At 40.9% G+C, this 18,816-nt stretch overlaps 2 protein-coding genes across 6 annotated transcripts in view; one reads left to right on the top strand and one right to left on the bottom strand.

Annotated features, from left to right (window-relative positions):
* ANXA11 (annexin A11) overlaps positions 1–14,454 on the top strand; it is an 88,011-nt gene extending 73,557 nt beyond the window's left edge. For all 4 annotated transcript variants that reach the window (XM_077259390.1, XM_077259393.1, XM_077259391.1 and 1 more), the window contains 3 exons: positions 7,826–7,884; positions 11,229–11,351; positions 12,969–14,454. In XM_077259390.1, the coding sequence (XP_077115505.1) occupies positions 7,826–7,884; positions 11,229–11,351; positions 12,969–13,028 (242 nt within the window). In that variant the 3' untranslated portion in view covers positions 13,029–14,454. The remainder of the gene's footprint in view (positions 1–7,825; positions 7,885–11,228; positions 11,352–12,968) is intronic.
* A 558-nt stretch (positions 14,455–15,012) lies between these two features.
* PLAC9 (placenta associated 9) overlaps positions 15,013–18,816 on the bottom strand; it is a 109,182-nt gene continuing 105,378 nt past the window's right edge. For both annotated transcript variants that reach the window (XM_077259385.1, XM_077259386.1), the window contains exons 3-4: positions 17,152–17,275; positions 15,013–15,129 (exon numbers count right to left, since the gene is read on the bottom strand). In XM_077259385.1, the coding sequence (XP_077115500.1) occupies positions 15,119–15,129; positions 17,152–17,275 (135 nt within the window). In that variant the 3' untranslated portion in view covers positions 15,013–15,118. The remainder of the gene's footprint in view (positions 15,130–17,151; positions 17,276–18,816) is intronic.

The raw sequence follows: 18,816 nt of genomic DNA, 5'->3' as shown, positions 1-18,816 counted from the left end.
ACTTTACTTTTGTGAATTGAAAACTTATATTTTATCTAGAAATTCATCACAAAAAAATGAACACAGTGGGGGAAATAAGTATTTGATCCCTTGCTGATTTTGGAAGTTTGCCCAGTGACAAAGACATGAACAGTCTATAATTTTAAGGGTAGGTTCATTTTAACATTGAGATATAGAATATCAAAAATAAAATCCAGAAAATCACATTGTATAAATTTTATATAAATTTATTTGCATATTGCAGTGATAAATAAGTATTTGATCCCCTACCAACCATTAAAAATTCTGGCTCCTACAGACCAGTTAAACATTCTTAATCAACTTGTTACCTGCATTAAAGACAGCTGTCTTACATAGTCACCTTTTATAAAAGACTCCTGTCCACAGACTCAATTAATAAGTCTGACTCTAGCATCTACAACATGGGCAAGACCAAAGAGCTTTATAAGGATGTCAGTGACAAGATCATAGACCTGCACAAAGCTGGAATAGGCTACAAAACCATAAGTAAGTGTCCTGGCGTGACACGACCCAACGAGGGGACGGTCACAAAACAGCGAAACACACAAGGGTACACCAGGGACACTTTAACAATGGTGGGCCCTGTCGGTAGGGAACGGGTAATGGACACCCCTGCACTCACCTGAGGGTGTGCCCTGCTCTTACTAGCGTCCCTATACGGGTTCTTTCAACCAGACGCCGAGCAGGATACCTAGTCCCTCACTTGCCCTGCTCTTTTCCCTAAGTAGGGAACTGGCAGGTGAGAGCACTGGTCCCACCGCTGCACTTACACAACACAGGGGAAGTTACAGACAACAAAGGGACAAACCAGCAATAAACACCACACTTAGCTTTCTATGCTGCAATTCACCACACAGCAGAGTAAGGCACCAGATAACAATATTCAGCTGAAGAACCAGAGCACTCTGCAAGCTCCTTTTCCCGCTAGGTTGGTCTCCAAAAGGACCTGTATAACCAACAGTCAGCTGATGCAACAGGTGACCTTTTAAAGGAGGGTGGGAGTGGTCCCCAACCACATCAGCAGAACTAGCAGCAATGCAGATTCACTAGCGGCCACCAGTGGAAAACTGCATTAACCCCCGATAGTCTGAAAGGAAAAAAGGTTTAATCTGAGAGGCCAGATCTGCCACAGATCCAAACATGGATCTTGACCGTAAGATGCTGGGTAAGAAGGAAACAACTGTTGGTGCAATAGTAAGAAAGTAGAAGAAATACAAAATGACTGTCAATCGACATCAATCTGGGGAACCATGCAAAATCTCACCTCGTGGGGTATCCTTGATCATGAGAGATCAGCCTAAAACTAAATGGGGGGAACTTGTTAATGATCTCAAGGCAGCTGGGACCACAGTCACCAAGAAAACCATTGCTAACACATTACATCGTAAAGGTTTAAAATCCTGCAGCGCCTGCAAGGTCACCCTGCTCTAGAAGGCACATGTGCAGGCCCGTCTGAAGTTTGCCAATGAACACCTGGGTGATTCTGTGAGTGATTGGGAGAAGGTGCTATGGTCAGTCAGATGATACAAAAATTGAGGTCTTTGGCATTAACTCAACTCGCCGTGTTTGGAGGAAGAGAAATGCTGCATATGACCCAAAGAACACCATCCCCACTGTCAAGCATGGAGGTGGAAACATTATGTTTTGGCGGTGTTTCTCTGTCAAGGTCACAGGACTACTTCACTGCATCAGTGGGAGAATGGATGGAACCATGTACTGTAAAATCCTGAGTGACAACCTCCTTCCCTCTGCCAGGACATTAAAAATGGGTCGAGGCTGGGTCTTCCAGCAAGACAATGACCCAAAGCATACAGCCAAGGCAGCAAAGGAGTAGCTCAAAAAGAAGCACATTAAGGTCATAGAGTGGCCTAGCCAGTCTCCAGACCTTAATCCTATAGAAAACTTATGGAGGGAGTTGAAGCTTCGAGTTGCCAAGCGACAGCCTCAAAATCTTAATGATTTTGAGATGATCTGCAAAGAGGTGTGGACCAAAATTCCTCATAACATATGCGCATACCTCACCATCAACTACAAAAAACGTCTGACTGCTGTGCTTGCCAACAAGGGTTTTCCCACCGAGTATTAAGTCTTGTTTGCCAGAGGGATCAAATACTTATTTCTCACTGCAAAATGCAAATAAATTTATATAGTTTATACAATGTGATTTTCTGTATTTTATTTTTGATCTATCTTTCAATGTTAAAATTAACCTACCTTAAAAATTATAGACTGTTCATGTCTTTGTCAGTGGGCAAACTTACAAAATCAGCAAGGGATCAAATACTTATTTCCCCCACTATATTTATAATATGTTGTCTGCTTGGACACCCTTTTATGCCCTGTATTTTGTTCGCAATAACTGGACTAGCTGCCGAGACCGTTTCAGGGTACTGATGGGCACTGTGACAGCCTCTTCCATCAATAATTTAATACAGACCGCATTTAAAGGGAAGCTGTCACCTCATTTTGGCCCTATAAACTGAGGCCACCTCCATTGGCTTATCTACAGAATTCTGTAATGCTGTAGATAAGCCCCCGTTGTAACCTGAAAGATAAGAAATACAAGTTAGATTATACTCACCCAGGGGCGGTCCCAGTGCGGTCCGGTCCAATGGCGTCGCGGTCCGGGTCCAGCGCCTCCCATCTTCATACGATGACGTCCTCTTCTTTGCTTCCTGTCGCGGCTCCTGCACAGGCGTACTTTATCTGCCCTGTTGAGGGCAGCTTAAAGTACTGCAGTGCTTTACGCCTCCCTCAATAGGGCAGATAAAGTACGCCTGCGCAGGAGCCGCAACAGGAAGGAAAGAGGACGTCATCGTATGAAGATGGGAGGCGCTAGTCCCGGACCGTGACGCACATCGGACTGAACCGCACCGGGACCGCCCCTGGGTGAGTATAATCTAACTTGTTTTTCTTATCATTCAGGTTACATCGGGGGCTTATCTACAGCATTACAGAATTTCTGTAGATAAGCCCCTGATGGCAGTGGCCGCACTTTATAGGGCCAAAATTAGGTGACGATTCCCTTTAAGTGCAATCTCCATTGAAGTGGCATCAGAGGCAAGGACAGGCATTACACATGCCCTGCAGGCTTCCTAGATTGTTCAGTATTTTTCTGCTTATATGTATGGTCTCGATGTATAACTTGTCTGATGATGCTAATGCTGGTTATCTCTCTTTTGCTTTAATCACATATTAGCCTCCAGATGATGTCTGGTAATTCTTAGATTGCCTATAGCATTCAGGTGCCATTGACAATATTGCGAAGATCCATTGTGTTCTGTGACAGTGTACATTTCTCTGCATGTATGATTGCTGTGTTTTGTGTTTTACATGCTCCTAATCTTCAAACTCTACTTTTCCATCCCATGTCTGTTAGCCCTTCTATGACAAATGACTTAAAATGACCTGGTTGCAAGAACTGTCATTTATTCCATTGTAGGAACCATTTTAAACTTTTGGATCTCAAATTCCCAAACTTTCTGAAGTTATTTAATATGTTATTGAATTCCTTTTTATATAACTGACAGTGGATTACATTATTGGCATGACTTTCAGTAATAGAGCACAACAGTTCCAGATATATCAAATTTTCAAAATTGAATATGATATTCTGTTAGTAGCATTGGAGGCGATCGTTCATTGCATTCTGTGATAGGTGTTGGCTGCTGTTCTCGATTGCCCAAATGCCTAACTGAGCCATGTAAAAGTACCGTAAAATACCTTTGATTAATAGATTTATTGTATCATTTTCCTTTGGGAATTTTAGGCCATAGTGTCACCTGTTAAGTCACTCAGAATTTTGTTCTTCCTCATATTTACTATTAAAGAGTTACCATCTTTTTAACTATTTATTTTAATAACTTTTTCATAAATCAATAGTACGCATGAAAATCAACTTTGCTATACGCTAACAATGTTTTGAACTTTTGAATTTCATGCTCCATAGCTCACCATCCACTACTGCTTTGATAGTGAGACTACCATTATTTTATACACAATCATCTTGGCTATCTCATACATAAATTTGAATTGCAACTCTTTAGCATGTGATTAGTTATGCACATTCTTGTCCTATCACTGCATTATTGTTTTGCTCTTGGTGGTGAAAAAAATCTTTTTCTTCCTGTATACCACAAAATACAACCTGTTCTCACATTACCTAATAGCGCAGTGTGTTAATAGGTTGATAATTATCAAGCAAAAGGTCACTGCTTTGAATTGAGGAGCAGCCATGAAGATTTCCCAAGAAAAGAGAAACTGCATCATCCATCGCTAGCATTTTCTCAACCAAGAAAATTTCCATACTACATTATGTGAATGCCATAACAGTTGGAAGAATATGAAATGAAGTCCATGCATCCATTGAAAAGCTAAGAGGTGGATGTCCAAGAAAAATATTGGAGTCAACAAGTTTCCTCATCACAAGGTCTATTAGTTCTGGCCCGACAAATACACCAGTGGAGGTGGCTCATATGCTTTGTGATAGTGATATCACAGATGTCCATGCAAGCACCGTGCAACGCCAGTTACACAAGTCTGGAATGGTGGCACAAAAAAAGGTGAAGAAGCATCAACTTCAATATCGTCAAAAGAAAGCATCGGCTTGATTTTGCTAAGAAGTACGAAAAGTGGACAGTAGAGGATTGGAAATGGATGAATTGGTGCGATGAGACGAAAGTCAATAGACGAGACTCTGATGGCTGCAAAAGGGTCTGGAAATAACAAGGGGAAAAGGGTCTAACGCAGCGTTTCCCAAACTCCAATCCTCAGTCCCCAACAGATCATGTTTTCAGGATTTCCTTAGTATCGCACAGGTGATCGAATTATCAAGGCATCAGAATTGGCCACAAGTTCTCTCGCCTTTGCAATACTAATGAGATCCTGAAAATATGACCTGTGGGGGTCCGTGAAGACTGGAGTTTGGGAAACTGGTCTAACGGATAGAGAAATTGAGGGAACTGTCAAATTTGGTTGCGATAGCCTGATTTGGGGTTGTTTCATAGTTAAAGAAGTTGGATACTTGACCAGGATTCATGGCGATCTCAATGCTGAGCTATATATGAGTATTCTACAAGACAAGTTACCGTATATACTCGAGTATAAGCCGACCCGAGTATAAGCCGACCCCCCTAATTTTGCCACAAAAAACTGGGAAAACTTATTGACTCGAGTATAAGCCTAGGGTGGAAAATGCAGCAGCTACCGGTGAATTTCAAAAATAAAAATAGATGCTCTATACCGTTCATTATGGCCCCATAGCTGTGCCATATAGTGCTCTGCACCATTATTGCCCCATAGCTGTGCCATATAGTGCTCTGCACCATTCATTATTGCCCCATAGCTGTGCCATATAGTGCTCTGCACCATTATTGCCCCATAGCTGTGCCATATAGTGCTCTGCACCATTCATTATTGCCCCATAGCTGTGCCATATAGTGCTCTGCACCATTATTGCCCCATAGCTGTGCCATACAGTGCTCTGCACCATTATTGCCCCATAGCTGTGCCATACAGTGCTCTGCACCATTATTGCCCCATAGCTGTGCCATATAGTGCTCTGCACCATTATTGCCCCATAGCTGTGCCATATAGTGCTCTGCACCATTGCCCCATAGCTGTGCCATATAGTGCTCTGCACCATTGCCCCATAGCTGTGCCATATAGTGCTCTGCACCGTTGCCCCATAGCTGTGCCATATAGTGCTCTGCACCGTCCATTATTGCCCCATAGCTGCGCTGCTGCTGCTGCAATAAAAATAATAAACCACATACTCACCTCTCTTGCAGCTCCTCGGCGCCATCTTCCCGGCGTCTCTCCGCACTGACTGATCAGGCAGAGGGCGGCGCGCACACTATATGCGTCATCGCGCCCTCTGGCTGAACAGTCAGAGCGGAGAGACGCCGGGAAGATGGAGACAGCGCCCGGCGTGTGGAACGAGGACAGGTGAATATGTCATACTTACCTGCTCCCGGCGTCCCGCTCCTTCCCCCTGCCTGTCTTCGGTGCCGCAGCCCCTTCCTCTATCAGCGGTCACCGGCACCGCTGATTAGAGAAATGAATTATGCGGCTCCGCCCCTATGGGAGGTGGAGCCGCCTATTCATTTCTCTAATGAGCGGTCCCACGTGACCGCTGTACAGGGGAAGAGCTGCTGCACCGAAGACAGTGTGACAGGCAGGGGGAGCGACAGGAACGCCGGGACTAGGTAAGTATGCCTCAGCGCCCTCTCCCCCTCACCCGCCGACCCCACCGCCGACCGTGACTCGAGTATAAGCCGAGGGGGCACTTTCAGCCCAAAAATTTGGGCTGAAAATCTCGGCTTATACTCGAGTATATACGGTACTTCGCACACTTGAGTGCTATGGGTATGAAAAGGACGGCATAGTGTTCCAGCAGGACAATGACCCGAAGCATGCATCGAGATTGGCGAAGAAATGGATTGATGACAATGAAGTAGAGGTGCTGGATTGGCCCCTCACAGTCCCCAGATCTCAACCAAACCGAACACTTGTTGGTAGAATTGAAGAAAAACCTGTATACATACCCAAGTGAGTCGACCAGAATGTACCACCTTTGGGAACATAAGAAATCTGGGATCAGATTTCAGTCGAGACATGCTTGAATCTGATTGAAGGCATGCCGAGAGAGTCAGGCAGTATTGAAAGCCAAAGATAGATTTACAAAATACTAGTAAAATAATACAAATTTAAATTTTTAGGAGGAAAACCGTAACAATACAGTGACATTTCAAGAATCTACATAATTAATCATATGCTAAACAGTTGAAAGTCAAATTTATGTATGAGATACCAAAGAGGATTGTCAATAAAATATTGGTAGTCTCGCGTTCAGAGCAGTAGTGAATGATGAGATATGGAGCTTGAAAGTCAAAAGTTCAGAACATTGTTACCCTTTTGCTCATCAGTGCACATCTTATCAGAGAAATCTGCTTCTTTCTCTGATAGAACTGATAATTGTCTCAAAATTCTCTGTTCACAGGTAAAAGGTGTTTTCAGCGTAGACAGAATGTGACATTACAGAGACAGGAGATGGCAGTTGTTACTGATAAGATTCTATGTAGAGAGTATGGAGGAGCTCTGTCTCTAGTTCCTACCTTCTCTTCCCCACTATCTCATCTATCTCAGTAATGTAACATTCTGTCTACACAGAAAACAGTTTACCTGGGAATTGAGAATTCTGAGAATAAATGATCAGTTCTGGCAGAGCAAAAAAGGCGATTTCTCTGACAACATATATTACAAAGTTGATTATTTTCATGTGACTTTGATTAATGAAATAAGAAATACTCCTTAAACAAGATTAAGGTGATTAGCTTGGCCATTTCCAAATTTCATATGTTATCAATCAGTGGCTGCATCTAAGTTAAAATTAATTTAGTTTATTTCAAAAATATTTTGTACATTTTCAGTGAAGGGCAGATTTACTATGGCTGATAAAACATTATAAAACTGTCATGCCTGTAATGTGCCGGGTTTGCTACATGTTTTAGACAGTTTGCCCCTCGCCAATTTTCAAAAGTGTCTAGAAAAGGCGACAATGTACCAAACTATTTCACACAAGCCACAATTTTTCCATAAAATATTGAATATAGTAAGCCAATCGAGATGTGTTGGTAGCAGACACGTTCAACATTGCTCTCACTATCACACAGTACTGTGATAATTTTGGAGCATCTTCAGTCCATCTCATCTGTATGCGGTCTCAGACAGTAATACTAAATCTGCCCCATCGTTTCAGAACTGGACTGACTTGGTTTGTTTTTTTGTACTTTGTGTTTTCCAGTAAAATGCCTTAAAAACACCTCCGCTTTCTTTGCGGAACGTCTCTACAAAGCAATGAAGGTGAGTGTATCAGATATTCTTCTCTGCATGCACTGTACTTGCATCTGTCAGAAGACGACACTCGGAGAAAAGCCAGATATGGGATTATGAAAGAACTACAGTGGGGGAAATAAGTATTTGATCCCTTGCTGATTTTGTAAGTTTGCCCACTGACAAAGACATGAACAGTCTATAATTTTAAGGGTAGGTTCATTTTAACATTGAGAGATAGAAAATCATAAATAAAATCCAGAAAATCACATTGTATAAATTATATAAATTACTGCATTTTGCAGTAAGAAATAAGTATTTGATCCCTTTGGAAAACAAGAATTAATACTTGGTGGCAAAACCCTTGTTGGCAAGCGCAGCAGTCAGACGTTTTTTGTAGTTGGCAAAACCCTTGTTGGCAAGCGCAGCAGTCAGACGTTTTTTGTAGTTACTAGGTTTGCGCACATGTCGGGAGGAATTTTGGTCCACTCCTCTTTGCAGATCATCTTTAAATCATTAAGATTTTGAGGCTGTCGCTTGGCAACTCAGAGCTTCAACTCCCTACATAAGTTTTCTATGGGATTAGGGTCTGGAGACATGTTATGCCACTCCATGACCTTAACCCCTTTAATGTCCAATGACGGGCATAGCTTGTCATGGCCAGGTGTCAGCATTGCTTTAATCGTACTGACCCGAAAAATTACGAGTTCATAGACACCAAACATCTCTAGGTTATTTTTTATCTAAGTGGTGAAAAAAAATTCAAAACTTTGCTAAAAAAAATTGTGCCATTTTCCGATACCCGCAGCGTCTCCATTTTTTGGGATCTCTGGACAGGTGAGGGCCTATTTTTTGCGTGCCGAGCTGATGTTTTTAATGATACCACTTTTGTGCAGATACGTTCTTTTGATCACCCGTTATTGCATTTTAATGCAATGTCGCGGCGACCAAAAAAAGTAATTCTGGTGTTTCTAATTTTTTCCTCTCTACGCTGTTTAGCGATCAGGTTAATGCTTTTTTTATTGATATATCGGGCGATTACGAATGTGGCGATACCAAATATGTGTGTTTGATTTTTCTTTTATTGTTTTATTTTGGATCGGGGGGTGATTTAAACTTTTTTATATTTTTTTTTTTTTGTATTTTTTCATATTTTTTAAAACATTTTTTTTTTACTTTTGCCATGCTTCAATAGCTTCCATGGGAGGCTAGAAGCTGGCATAGCCTGATCGGCTCTGCTACATAGCAGCGATCATCAGATCGCTCCTATGTAGCTGAATTGCAGGCTTGCTATGAGCGCCGACCACAGGGTGGCGCTCACAGCAAGCCGGCATCAGTAACCATAGAGGTCTCAAGGAGACCTCTGGTTACTATGCTGACGCATCGCTGACCCCCGATCATGTGACGGGGGTCGGCGATGCGCTCATTTCCAGCCACGCGGCCGAAAGCGGTAGTTAAATGCCGCTGTCAGCGTTTGACATCGGCATTTAACTGGTTATTAGCGGCAGGTGAATAGCGATTCCAACTGCAGCTATTGCGCGCACATGTCAGCTGTACAAAACAGCTGACATGTCCCGGCTTTGATGTGGGCTCACCGCTGAAGCCCACATCAAAGGGGGAGACACAACATGCGCCGTACTAGTACAGGGCATGTCCTGAAGGGGTTAATGGATTTGTCTAAATAAATTGAACTTTTATCCAAGTTTCACGCTGAAGATTTACTTCCTCCTTTTTTTTTTTTTTCTGTTCAGGAAAATTTTGATAATAAAAGCATTTTGTTTCTTTACCACATTCAGGACTGATGACTTTTTTTTTTTTTTTTTCTTTTGTCACCCTAGCTAGATGAAGGTTTGTTTTCTTTGCAGTATGGATTTTATTTTTTTTTATGGCGCCTTAATTGGTTACAAGGAGTATATTAATAATTTTTGTGGGGAAGATGAGAAAAAACAGCAGCGATGATACCAGATTCCTAATTATATTTTCCTACTATTTTTAGAAAATACTCAGACTTTTCAAAAGCTTAAAGAAAAAGATATCTACCATTCTCTTGATCCATCTCTCCACCACGTTTCTGACATTATGCAGGGAGTGCATTCTTCCAGCAAATGTTTAATGCATGGAGAGGTTTACAATGAAACATTTTCCTCATACATAAAGTAGATAACATAGCTAAAGTTGTAAAGGTGACCAGGTATCAATCTTTCATTTGTAGTATCCTGCAGCAGTACTCCTGGCATCATTAATACCATTGTGCTTTTCATGTGATCAGGGTATATATATATATATATATATATATATATATATAAACGGTGACAGATTGGCAAAAGGACCGTGCCCTCATGGGCTTGCGTTCTAGGTGGTATTGGCAAATGAGACGGTAGATTAAAGGGTTGGCAATGAGGTGGCAAGGAAGCTATTGCAAGTTGAAGGCTTTCATTGAGGACATGAATTTTGAAGTCTTTGATTGCGGAAAATAATTTGATTAACTGAGGAAGTGATAATGGGGGTGAGTAGGAGAAATCCTGGAGACAGTTTTTCCTTTGCCCTTAAATGTTCCTTCCACAACGGAGGTTTTGTGAAAATAGTAGATTGTGTGGGGAGTTATCAAGGGAATTAGTTTGGAGATGTATGGGGCACACAGATTATGGATGGCTTTGCCAGTCATTGCTAGAAATTTAAACTGAATTCGCTGGGGAATTGTAAGTCAGTGATAGGATTGGAAGAGGAAAGGGGTGGATGAATAGTGACGGAAGAGTTAATTTAATGGCAAACTAAAGATTGGATTAGTTTGAGATTGTTAAATAGGAGGACAGAGAGGAGCTTTTAGGGAGTGTAATGAGAAGGAGGATATGGCTGATAAATATTCTGGATGGCAGAGAGGTGGGAGATGCCAAATGTGAGGTATGAGGAGATTCAGGAAATGGACAGGTTGTTTGTGACTTCAGTTAGTGCAGTTTTAGTAAAGTGATGGGTCTGGAAGCTGTATTGTAGTTGGATGAGAGGTGAGAGGAGAGTTGAATGTGGACCTGCGGGTAAGAGTGTTGAGGCTAATGGGAATAGTGATAGCTAGATGTAGAGATAGTGATATGTGGAGATAGCTGGACATAGAGAAAGGGTCAAGAGGTGTGATGGTTGCGTGGTTGAAAGAGGAAGGGAAGACACCTGAGATTAATAAAAAGTTGAAGAGATGGGTTTGAGCTGGGATAAGCACAGATGTAAGGTTGGGATGGGGTAGGGTCAAGCCCACAGGTGGTAAAGTGTGACTTGGAGAGAGGAGTGGCAGGCTTTATTGAGTGGTTAGTTTTCTGTCTCGGCAGTAGCATCTGGATCTTCAATATCTGTACTTTGTTTCAATTGTGCTTTTTTTCCTGTAGGGTGCTGGAACAAAAGACAAGACTTTGATCCGTATCATGGTGTCTCGGAGTGAAGTGGATCTGCTAGATATTCGTCAGGAATACAAAAGAATGTACGGCAAATCTCTGTACACAGATATTACGGTAAGAAAACACATGTATGCTTCAGCGGGGCCAGATCAGGAGGGCTCGGGGCCAAGCAGCACACCGATTGTGTGAATCCCTACCGCCTTCCCATCACAATTATATCCTTTCAACCTTTCAATCCTTTCAAGTTGCAGTTTAAAAATATATATATCCCTGAAGTTTCATAAAAGTCATGAACTCATGTGGTTCTTGTGTAATCAGTGTTAACAGAAATCTTCTAATGAGCTGCCCGTGCTCCGGGCCGGGACTGTGTAGGCAGAGTCTTATCTTCCTTATCATCAGAGAAACTAAGGAAAGACCTGCCCACAGGCCACCCCAAAACACAGCATTCTGTCTCTCTGTCTTTATGATGAGGAACATGTTTGTGCTTCGGGGCGGCCTGTGGGCATGTCTCTTTTTCTTGTCTCTGGCTTAGAGTAGGAAGATAAGACTCTGCTTACAGTCCTGCCCCGGAGCACGGGCATCTCATTAACTGAAAACCTCTAACACTGACTACACGAGAACCACAAGATGGATTTCCTCACCCCAGGTATCATTTTAATCAGTGTAAAAGCAGCAACCTGACAGTGTCTGTGGTTTACTTAGCAAAGTGCTGCTGACAGGTTCACTTTAAGATGCATTTACACCGCAAGATTATCATGCATAAGTGTTCATAAGAACACTCAAGCAATAATAATAATCTGTTTACACCGGCTGCCAGTCAGCCGATGAAGGAGGGAAGCTTTCGTTCATTGGTTGAAGCCATCTTTTCGTTTTCACAAAAGATAACGGTTATTGACAGTGCCTCATCCTGGATGAATGTTCTCAGCAAGGCGAGCCATAATCTATTAGTGATCGTTCAGTGTGCATTGTTAAAGCAACAATCCAGTTATTTATTTTTTTTCCGTTTACCCCTTTTAAATATTGTGTGTAAGTGTCAAGAGCGCAGTAACATACTCACTGCACCATCTTCGGTTTCAGCAGCGCTCCAGTGCATTGCGAAACCACATAACCACATCTGTAACCTGTCGTGTTACTCTGTGGAGTGGCGGTCACTCAATATAAGTCTGAGACTCCGGCTTTCTAGTCTCATTCTGAGTCTCATACAGTTGTGTTAAAAAAAAAAATTAAATAACTGACCTCCACTCCACACAGCAACCTCTGTGTAATTTATCAGGACACAAATGCAGTCACCTGGCATCGCAACAGAGCGGAGCTCCTATGAAACCTGGCAGAAGACTGCGTCCAGTGAGTATGCTACTATCTTCCTGACATTTACACACATGGTACCTAACAAAGGAGAAAAAAATCTCTGGAGTGGCGCTTTAAGTGCAGTCTGCCTGTGTAAATAGGCTATAAAAGGAAAGCTGATTGGTAACCATTACAGCCGTCGTTTAGCAATTAAAAATCTGTACATTGCTGCAGATGTTTCACATGAAATTCATGCCCATTGTCAACATGCTTTTTGGCAGAGATGGTCATCGGGCAAGTAACAATAAGTAGGTGAGGTATGAGGAGAGAGACTGTCAAAACTTTGGGACCCAGTGTTTTTAATTTCACCCCTGCGCACAGTATGTTGTTTATAATGTAAGAAAGTTTTTTGCTGAGTATTAAACTCTTGCTGCACTTTCATAGGGTGACACATCTGGAGATTACAAGAAGACACTGCTGAAGCTTTGTGGTGGTAATGACTGAGCTTGTGTCCCAACCTTCTGACTTGAGGACTCTTCATCTATGTTTTTGCCTTATTTTCTATGCTTGGACACACTATGAGCTGGTTGCCCATTATCCTTATAAAAGCCACTGGGCACTCAGGTCATCAATGGTATACTGCACCTCTACAAGATGCACGGGCAGGAATCTAATTGCAAAAAACTAAATTTAGTTTACTGTCTCATTACATTGTGTGTTTGTTCTTGTTCTGGTTTTTTTTATTTGCAATATTCAAAACTACATTTTCCATCATATATGTGGATTCCAGAGGCCACAATTATCTGCTAGTTTATTTTTATGTTGCTTACACAAGACGGTTTTCCTAAAGTTTTGTTCTGCTTTAAATATTTACTTGTGGAAAAAAAGAGGCATTAACTAGTCTTAGGCTATGTGCACACGATGTGGATTTAGTGTGGATCCGCAGCAGATTTTTCCGCGCAGAAACGCTGCAGATCCGCCCTGTGATTTACAGTACAATGTAAATCAATGTGAAGAAAAAAAAAAGCTGTGCAGATGGTGCGGAAAAATCCGCTCGGAAACGCTGCGGATTTAAAAGAAGTGCATGTCACTTCTTTTGTGCGGATCTGCAGCGTTTCTGCACCCTTCCATTATAGAAATCCGCAGTGGTAAAAACCACAGAAAATCCGCATCAATTCCGCATAAAAACCGCACAAAATCCGCGGCAAATCTGCACCTGCGGATTTTGTGCAGAAAATTCTGCACCCCATTCCACATCGTGTGCACATAGCCTTAAAGAGGTTGTCTGGCATAAGAGTGCTTTTAAAAAGGACATAGTGATGTATCTTTGTTAGCATATTCTTCTATTTCTCATCATATAAAAGTGTTGGTGCCTCTTTTCTAAGCCATCTCTATTGGGCCAGTCCTCTGTTATTACTCCTGTATAAAACATTGCATTGGCGCTAACTCAGTACATCTCCTTCCATTAGGAGGAGCAGACTTTTTTAAAGAGACATTTGACCTGAAAGCCAATCTGTCCTTGATAAATTGTAGGGCTAACGACAAGGATTATGCTAGACAACCTATTTAAAGGTATTAATAGATATACTTGTAAGGATTCAACATGAACTACAGAATGTTCCCATTGAAGCGTGCTGAAGTGACCGAGCAACAAGCAAAAAAGATCCATCAAAGAATATAAAGGAACCTGCAATGTGTGTAATGTGGGCTTCAGTCTTGCCTAGCTGTTGAGGTTTGGTGGCATTTGTGAGGTTTTTTTACCATTTATATTCTGCATGCACAATGATCTGACTACAAACATTTTAGAATTGGCAAAAGAGGTGAAATATATTTTGTAAAGATGCCATGATGTTCCAGTCAGTCTAAAATGTATTTTCTGTTTACAAATGTTCACAAATATTTCATGTGTAATTAAACTTGTACTATCCAAGTTCTGGAGCTTTCTGCTTATTTTTTGTGAATTACTGATTTGTGGGCCAGTAGGCTATATTGTGCAAGACCGGTCCAGAAAAGCTAAATCAAGGATAGGGGGGATAACTGGCTGACCATTAGGATTGGACCACTGGGACCACCAGCCATCCCAAGAGCAGCATGTGTAATGACCAGCACAAAACCCATTTTGAAAAACCATGTTATTGGGTTTGGGGTTTATTAAGCGTTGCAATTTCTCCAGGAACTTAATCTATTAGCAAAACCTATATAGGGACTTCAATGGGCACTACTCCTACTGCCTGCACAGCCACACTCCCTTACACACACTGTACACTTATTGCAGCAAAGCATGTATACTTAATTCAGGCTAAGATTCAGCAAGCAAATGATTGCATATCTTAGCAATATGCCAAATTTGCCAACCAACATTTTACACCCCATGGTTTGTCCACGTTTGGTTTCAAAGAAATGAAACCGTTTGTTTGCTAAGCTTATGTTTTATGTCCAATACATTGTACACTGCACAGTTCCTTGAAAACAAAACATCACAAGCTCCTTGTGTAGTAAAATATACCTTTATATGTAACAAACTGCACAATGCAAAAATGTATAAAGTGTGTTTAAAAAGTAGGTATTGTCCTGCACAGGAACATGGGATGTCTTCATCTAGATTCTGCAAGAAATAGAAAGATTAACATTAGGTTTTTTTTATGGAAAAAACAATGCTTTAAAATGTAACCATAGATTTACCTGTAAGAATTGTGCCTTCACAAGTGTCTTATTAGGGAGTACTATTAGCGAGAATTGGTAGAAGAACTAAAAACCATTGTGATTGTTTACATGAGGAAATTCAGGTTTACGACTATGCACGTTCCAGAGCACTTTGATTCTTCGTTATATGCCCAAGGTTCCCTCAAGGGGAAGCTCACATGCTTGTGCTGTAAAATATTGTATTTTTGTATGTTTCGTCTTTCCGGAGGGAGACTTTTAAGTGGTTACCCATGGTCAAAAGTGACCAGTTTTTTTCATTTACTCTACAGGGTGGGCCATTTTATATGGATACATCTAAATTAAATGGGAATGGTTGGTGATATCAACTTCCTCTTTGTGGCACATTAGTATATGGGAGGGGAAAACTTTTCAAAATGGATGGTGACCATGGCGGCCATTTTGAAGTCGGCCATTTTGAAGTCAGCCATTTTGGATCCAACTTTATTTTTTCTAATGGGAAGAGGGTCATGTGACACATCAAACTTATTGAGAATTTCACAAGAAAAACAATGGTGTCCTTGGTTTTAACGTAATTTTATTCTTTCATGAGTTATTTACAAGTTTATGACCACTTATAAAATGTGTTCAAAGTGCTGCTCTTCTCCCATTCTAGCAATACCGCAGAATAAATGCTAGCACAGATTCTGGGGTCATCTGAAGGCAATTGTCTATGCTGTGACGATACGAGATGTGCAGCATCTGAAACAACGGATACTGGAAGAAGTGTGTCAAGAGTGGGAGAAGAGGGTTGCATTGACAATCCAATACAAAGGGCAGTTTTCCCCCTCCCATATACTAATGTGCCACAAACAGGAAGTTGATATCACTAACCATTCCCATTTTATTTAGGTGTATCCACATAAATGGCCCACCCTGTATTATCGCTGCCCCAAGTATACCAATCTTTTTTTTTTTTTTTTTACATTCACCATATATTTCCAGCGATATGGGGCTTTTTATTTACTAATATTTTTTATGGCCTTTGCTCACAGGGTAATTGTACAGAACAGCCTAAAGCCATGACCCCAGAGAATAAACACCCCTTGGTAAAAACCATATAAATTAGTACTAAATATAAATCTCTATTTCTAGGACTGAGATTTAAAAAAACAATACTTGGGTGCAGCAAGAATGAAATAAGACCAAAATCTGTCCACTTTTGACCTTGTGAAAGATCCACTTTCAATACATAGGTCCTCCTGTTTGCCTCTTGAATGGGGGATTACACAGTTCACATAGCAGAACATGCCTTCATGAACAATTAATAATAATAATAATAATAATAACTACATTCAGGTTTCTATAGATAGCAGCTATAATAGTTACGGTTATTTATTTATTTTTTTTGTATTTTCATGGGGTTTCACAGTGAAATCATAATAGTTTGAAGTGTATCTGATCTCTGACTTCTTTCGTAGTGTTAATTAACAGGTGGCCATGGCAGCTGCATTTTCTCCATACAGCAATGGCAGTGTTTCCTCATCTTTATTAATATCTGCCACTGCCTACAATGTAGAGTCTATGCGTTCATCTCTTTTCCTGCTCCTACAGCTAAATAGTGGTCAATATTTTATGGATATACTATGAATATTTCTCATAAAAATCTTTAATCCCTTCCCACATTGTGTGCAGAGTGCTTCAGTGCCAAACACTGTATCTGTATGACATTGGAATCACAAGGCCACAACAAAAGACCCCCATGAAAGTGGCTGTAATGACCACTATTAAAGGAATCCACTATCTCAGATGACGGGTGGCGTTCCTTTGACTGCATCATGGCACATACTGAGGCTTGTCTTTTCAGTTATCATATTACAATTTTCTCTTGCATTATTTTTGAGATATTCTTGCCATTGTGTTAGAGTATGACGTGGGGTAGTGGTCAATACATATGGAGTGAAATATTTCTAATATCTTTACTAACCTTCCTCAAATATATCCATAAGAGGGCCACTGGGTGAAACTGATAGAGCCCAAGATGATCCAGAAATGGCGTTAAGCAAAGAATTGACTTCAGAATGCAGGTGTTCCACTGTAGTTTTCACTCTCTGAAAAACATACATGATGAGTAAGGTATTTCATTGTCGTTTTTTATATGTTCATATTGTGAAATAATGCGTTAGCTTCCATAATTTGCTCCTTACCCACTAGCAAAAGTATTAAACACTGTTACAGCGTCTTTAACCTCTTCACCACCCAACCTGTTTTCACCTTACTGCCCAGGCCAAATGTTACAATTCTGACTAGTTACCCTTTATGAGGTAATAACTCTGGAACGCTTCAATGAATCCCACTGATTGAGACTGTTTTCTGATAACATATTTGAAAATATTGGAAATTTTGAAAAAAAATTCACAATTTTCAAACTTACTTTAACTTATGACCCTAAACCAGATGGTTATACTACTCAAAATAGTTAATACATTTACCACATGTCTACTTTATATAAACATCATTTTTTTATCATTTTTTTTATAAACATCATAATTTTATTTGTTAGTACGTTATAAAAGGTTAAAAGCAGTTCAGCAATTTCTCAAATTTCCAACAAAGTTTACAAAACCAATTTTTGCTGGGACCACATCATATTTGAAGTGACTTTGAGGAGCCTATATGACACAAAATACCCAAAAGTGACACCATTTAAAATAACTGCACCCCTCAAAGTGCTCAATCACATTCAATAAGCTTATTAGCCCTTCAAATGCTTCACAGAAATTAACGCAATGTGGAAGGAAAAAAATTAAAACTACTTTTTCCCACAAAAAATGTTGATTTAGCCCCAAATTTAGCATTTTTACAAGGGTAACAGGAGAAATTGCACATCAAATTGTCTGGTCCATTTTCTCCTGAGTACACAGATACCCTATATGTGCTGGAAACTACTGTTTGGGGACACGAAAGGGCTATGACGGGAAGAAGTGCTTTTGTGCTTTTTCAGCACAAAACTGATTGGAATCCATAGAAGTCGTGTGGTGTGATTGGAGTGCACCTGATGTGCCTAAACAGTGGAAACCCCCCAAAGGTGATGCCATTTTGGAAACGTCACTCTTCAAGTTACTTAGCTAGAGGTGTGGTGAGCACCTTGACTGACAGGTGTGTCACATAATTTTATAGTGCTGAGCTGTGAAAGTGAAATAATACATTTTTCTCTCAAAAATGTAGGTTTTGCCCCAAATTGTTCATTTTCACAAGGGTAATAGGAGAAAACGGACCATATAATTTGTTGTGCAATTTCTGCTTAGTACGCAGATACCCCACTTGTGGTAAACTAACGTTTTGGTGCACTGCAGGGCTCAGAAGGGAAGAAGTGCCATTTGACTGGAAGCGGTGTCTGATACCATGTCGCATTTGGAAAGCCCTGATGTACCTAAACAGTGGAAAGCCCCACAAGTTACCCCATTTCTCTATCACTTCATTGGGGGAAACCGGAAACCATGGGTGTATGCTGTTAACACTAGGAGGTTGACACTATGCAATTAAAAAAAAAATTAGCTCCTTCTCAGTAGTATACACCCACCGACTGGAGCCAAGTTGGTCAGTTTAGCCTTTTACTAGACCCACATCTACCTCAGCTTTCATCGTTTTC

This window comes from Ranitomeya variabilis, chromosome 4 (genome assembly GCF_051348905.1).
Source record: "Ranitomeya variabilis isolate aRanVar5 chromosome 4, aRanVar5.hap1, whole genome shotgun sequence".
Classification (NCBI taxonomy): Eukaryota; Metazoa; Chordata; class Amphibia; order Anura; family Dendrobatidae; genus Ranitomeya; species Ranitomeya variabilis.
Note: the sequence above shows the minus strand (reverse complement) of the source record. Positions and strands in the feature narration are given on the sequence as shown.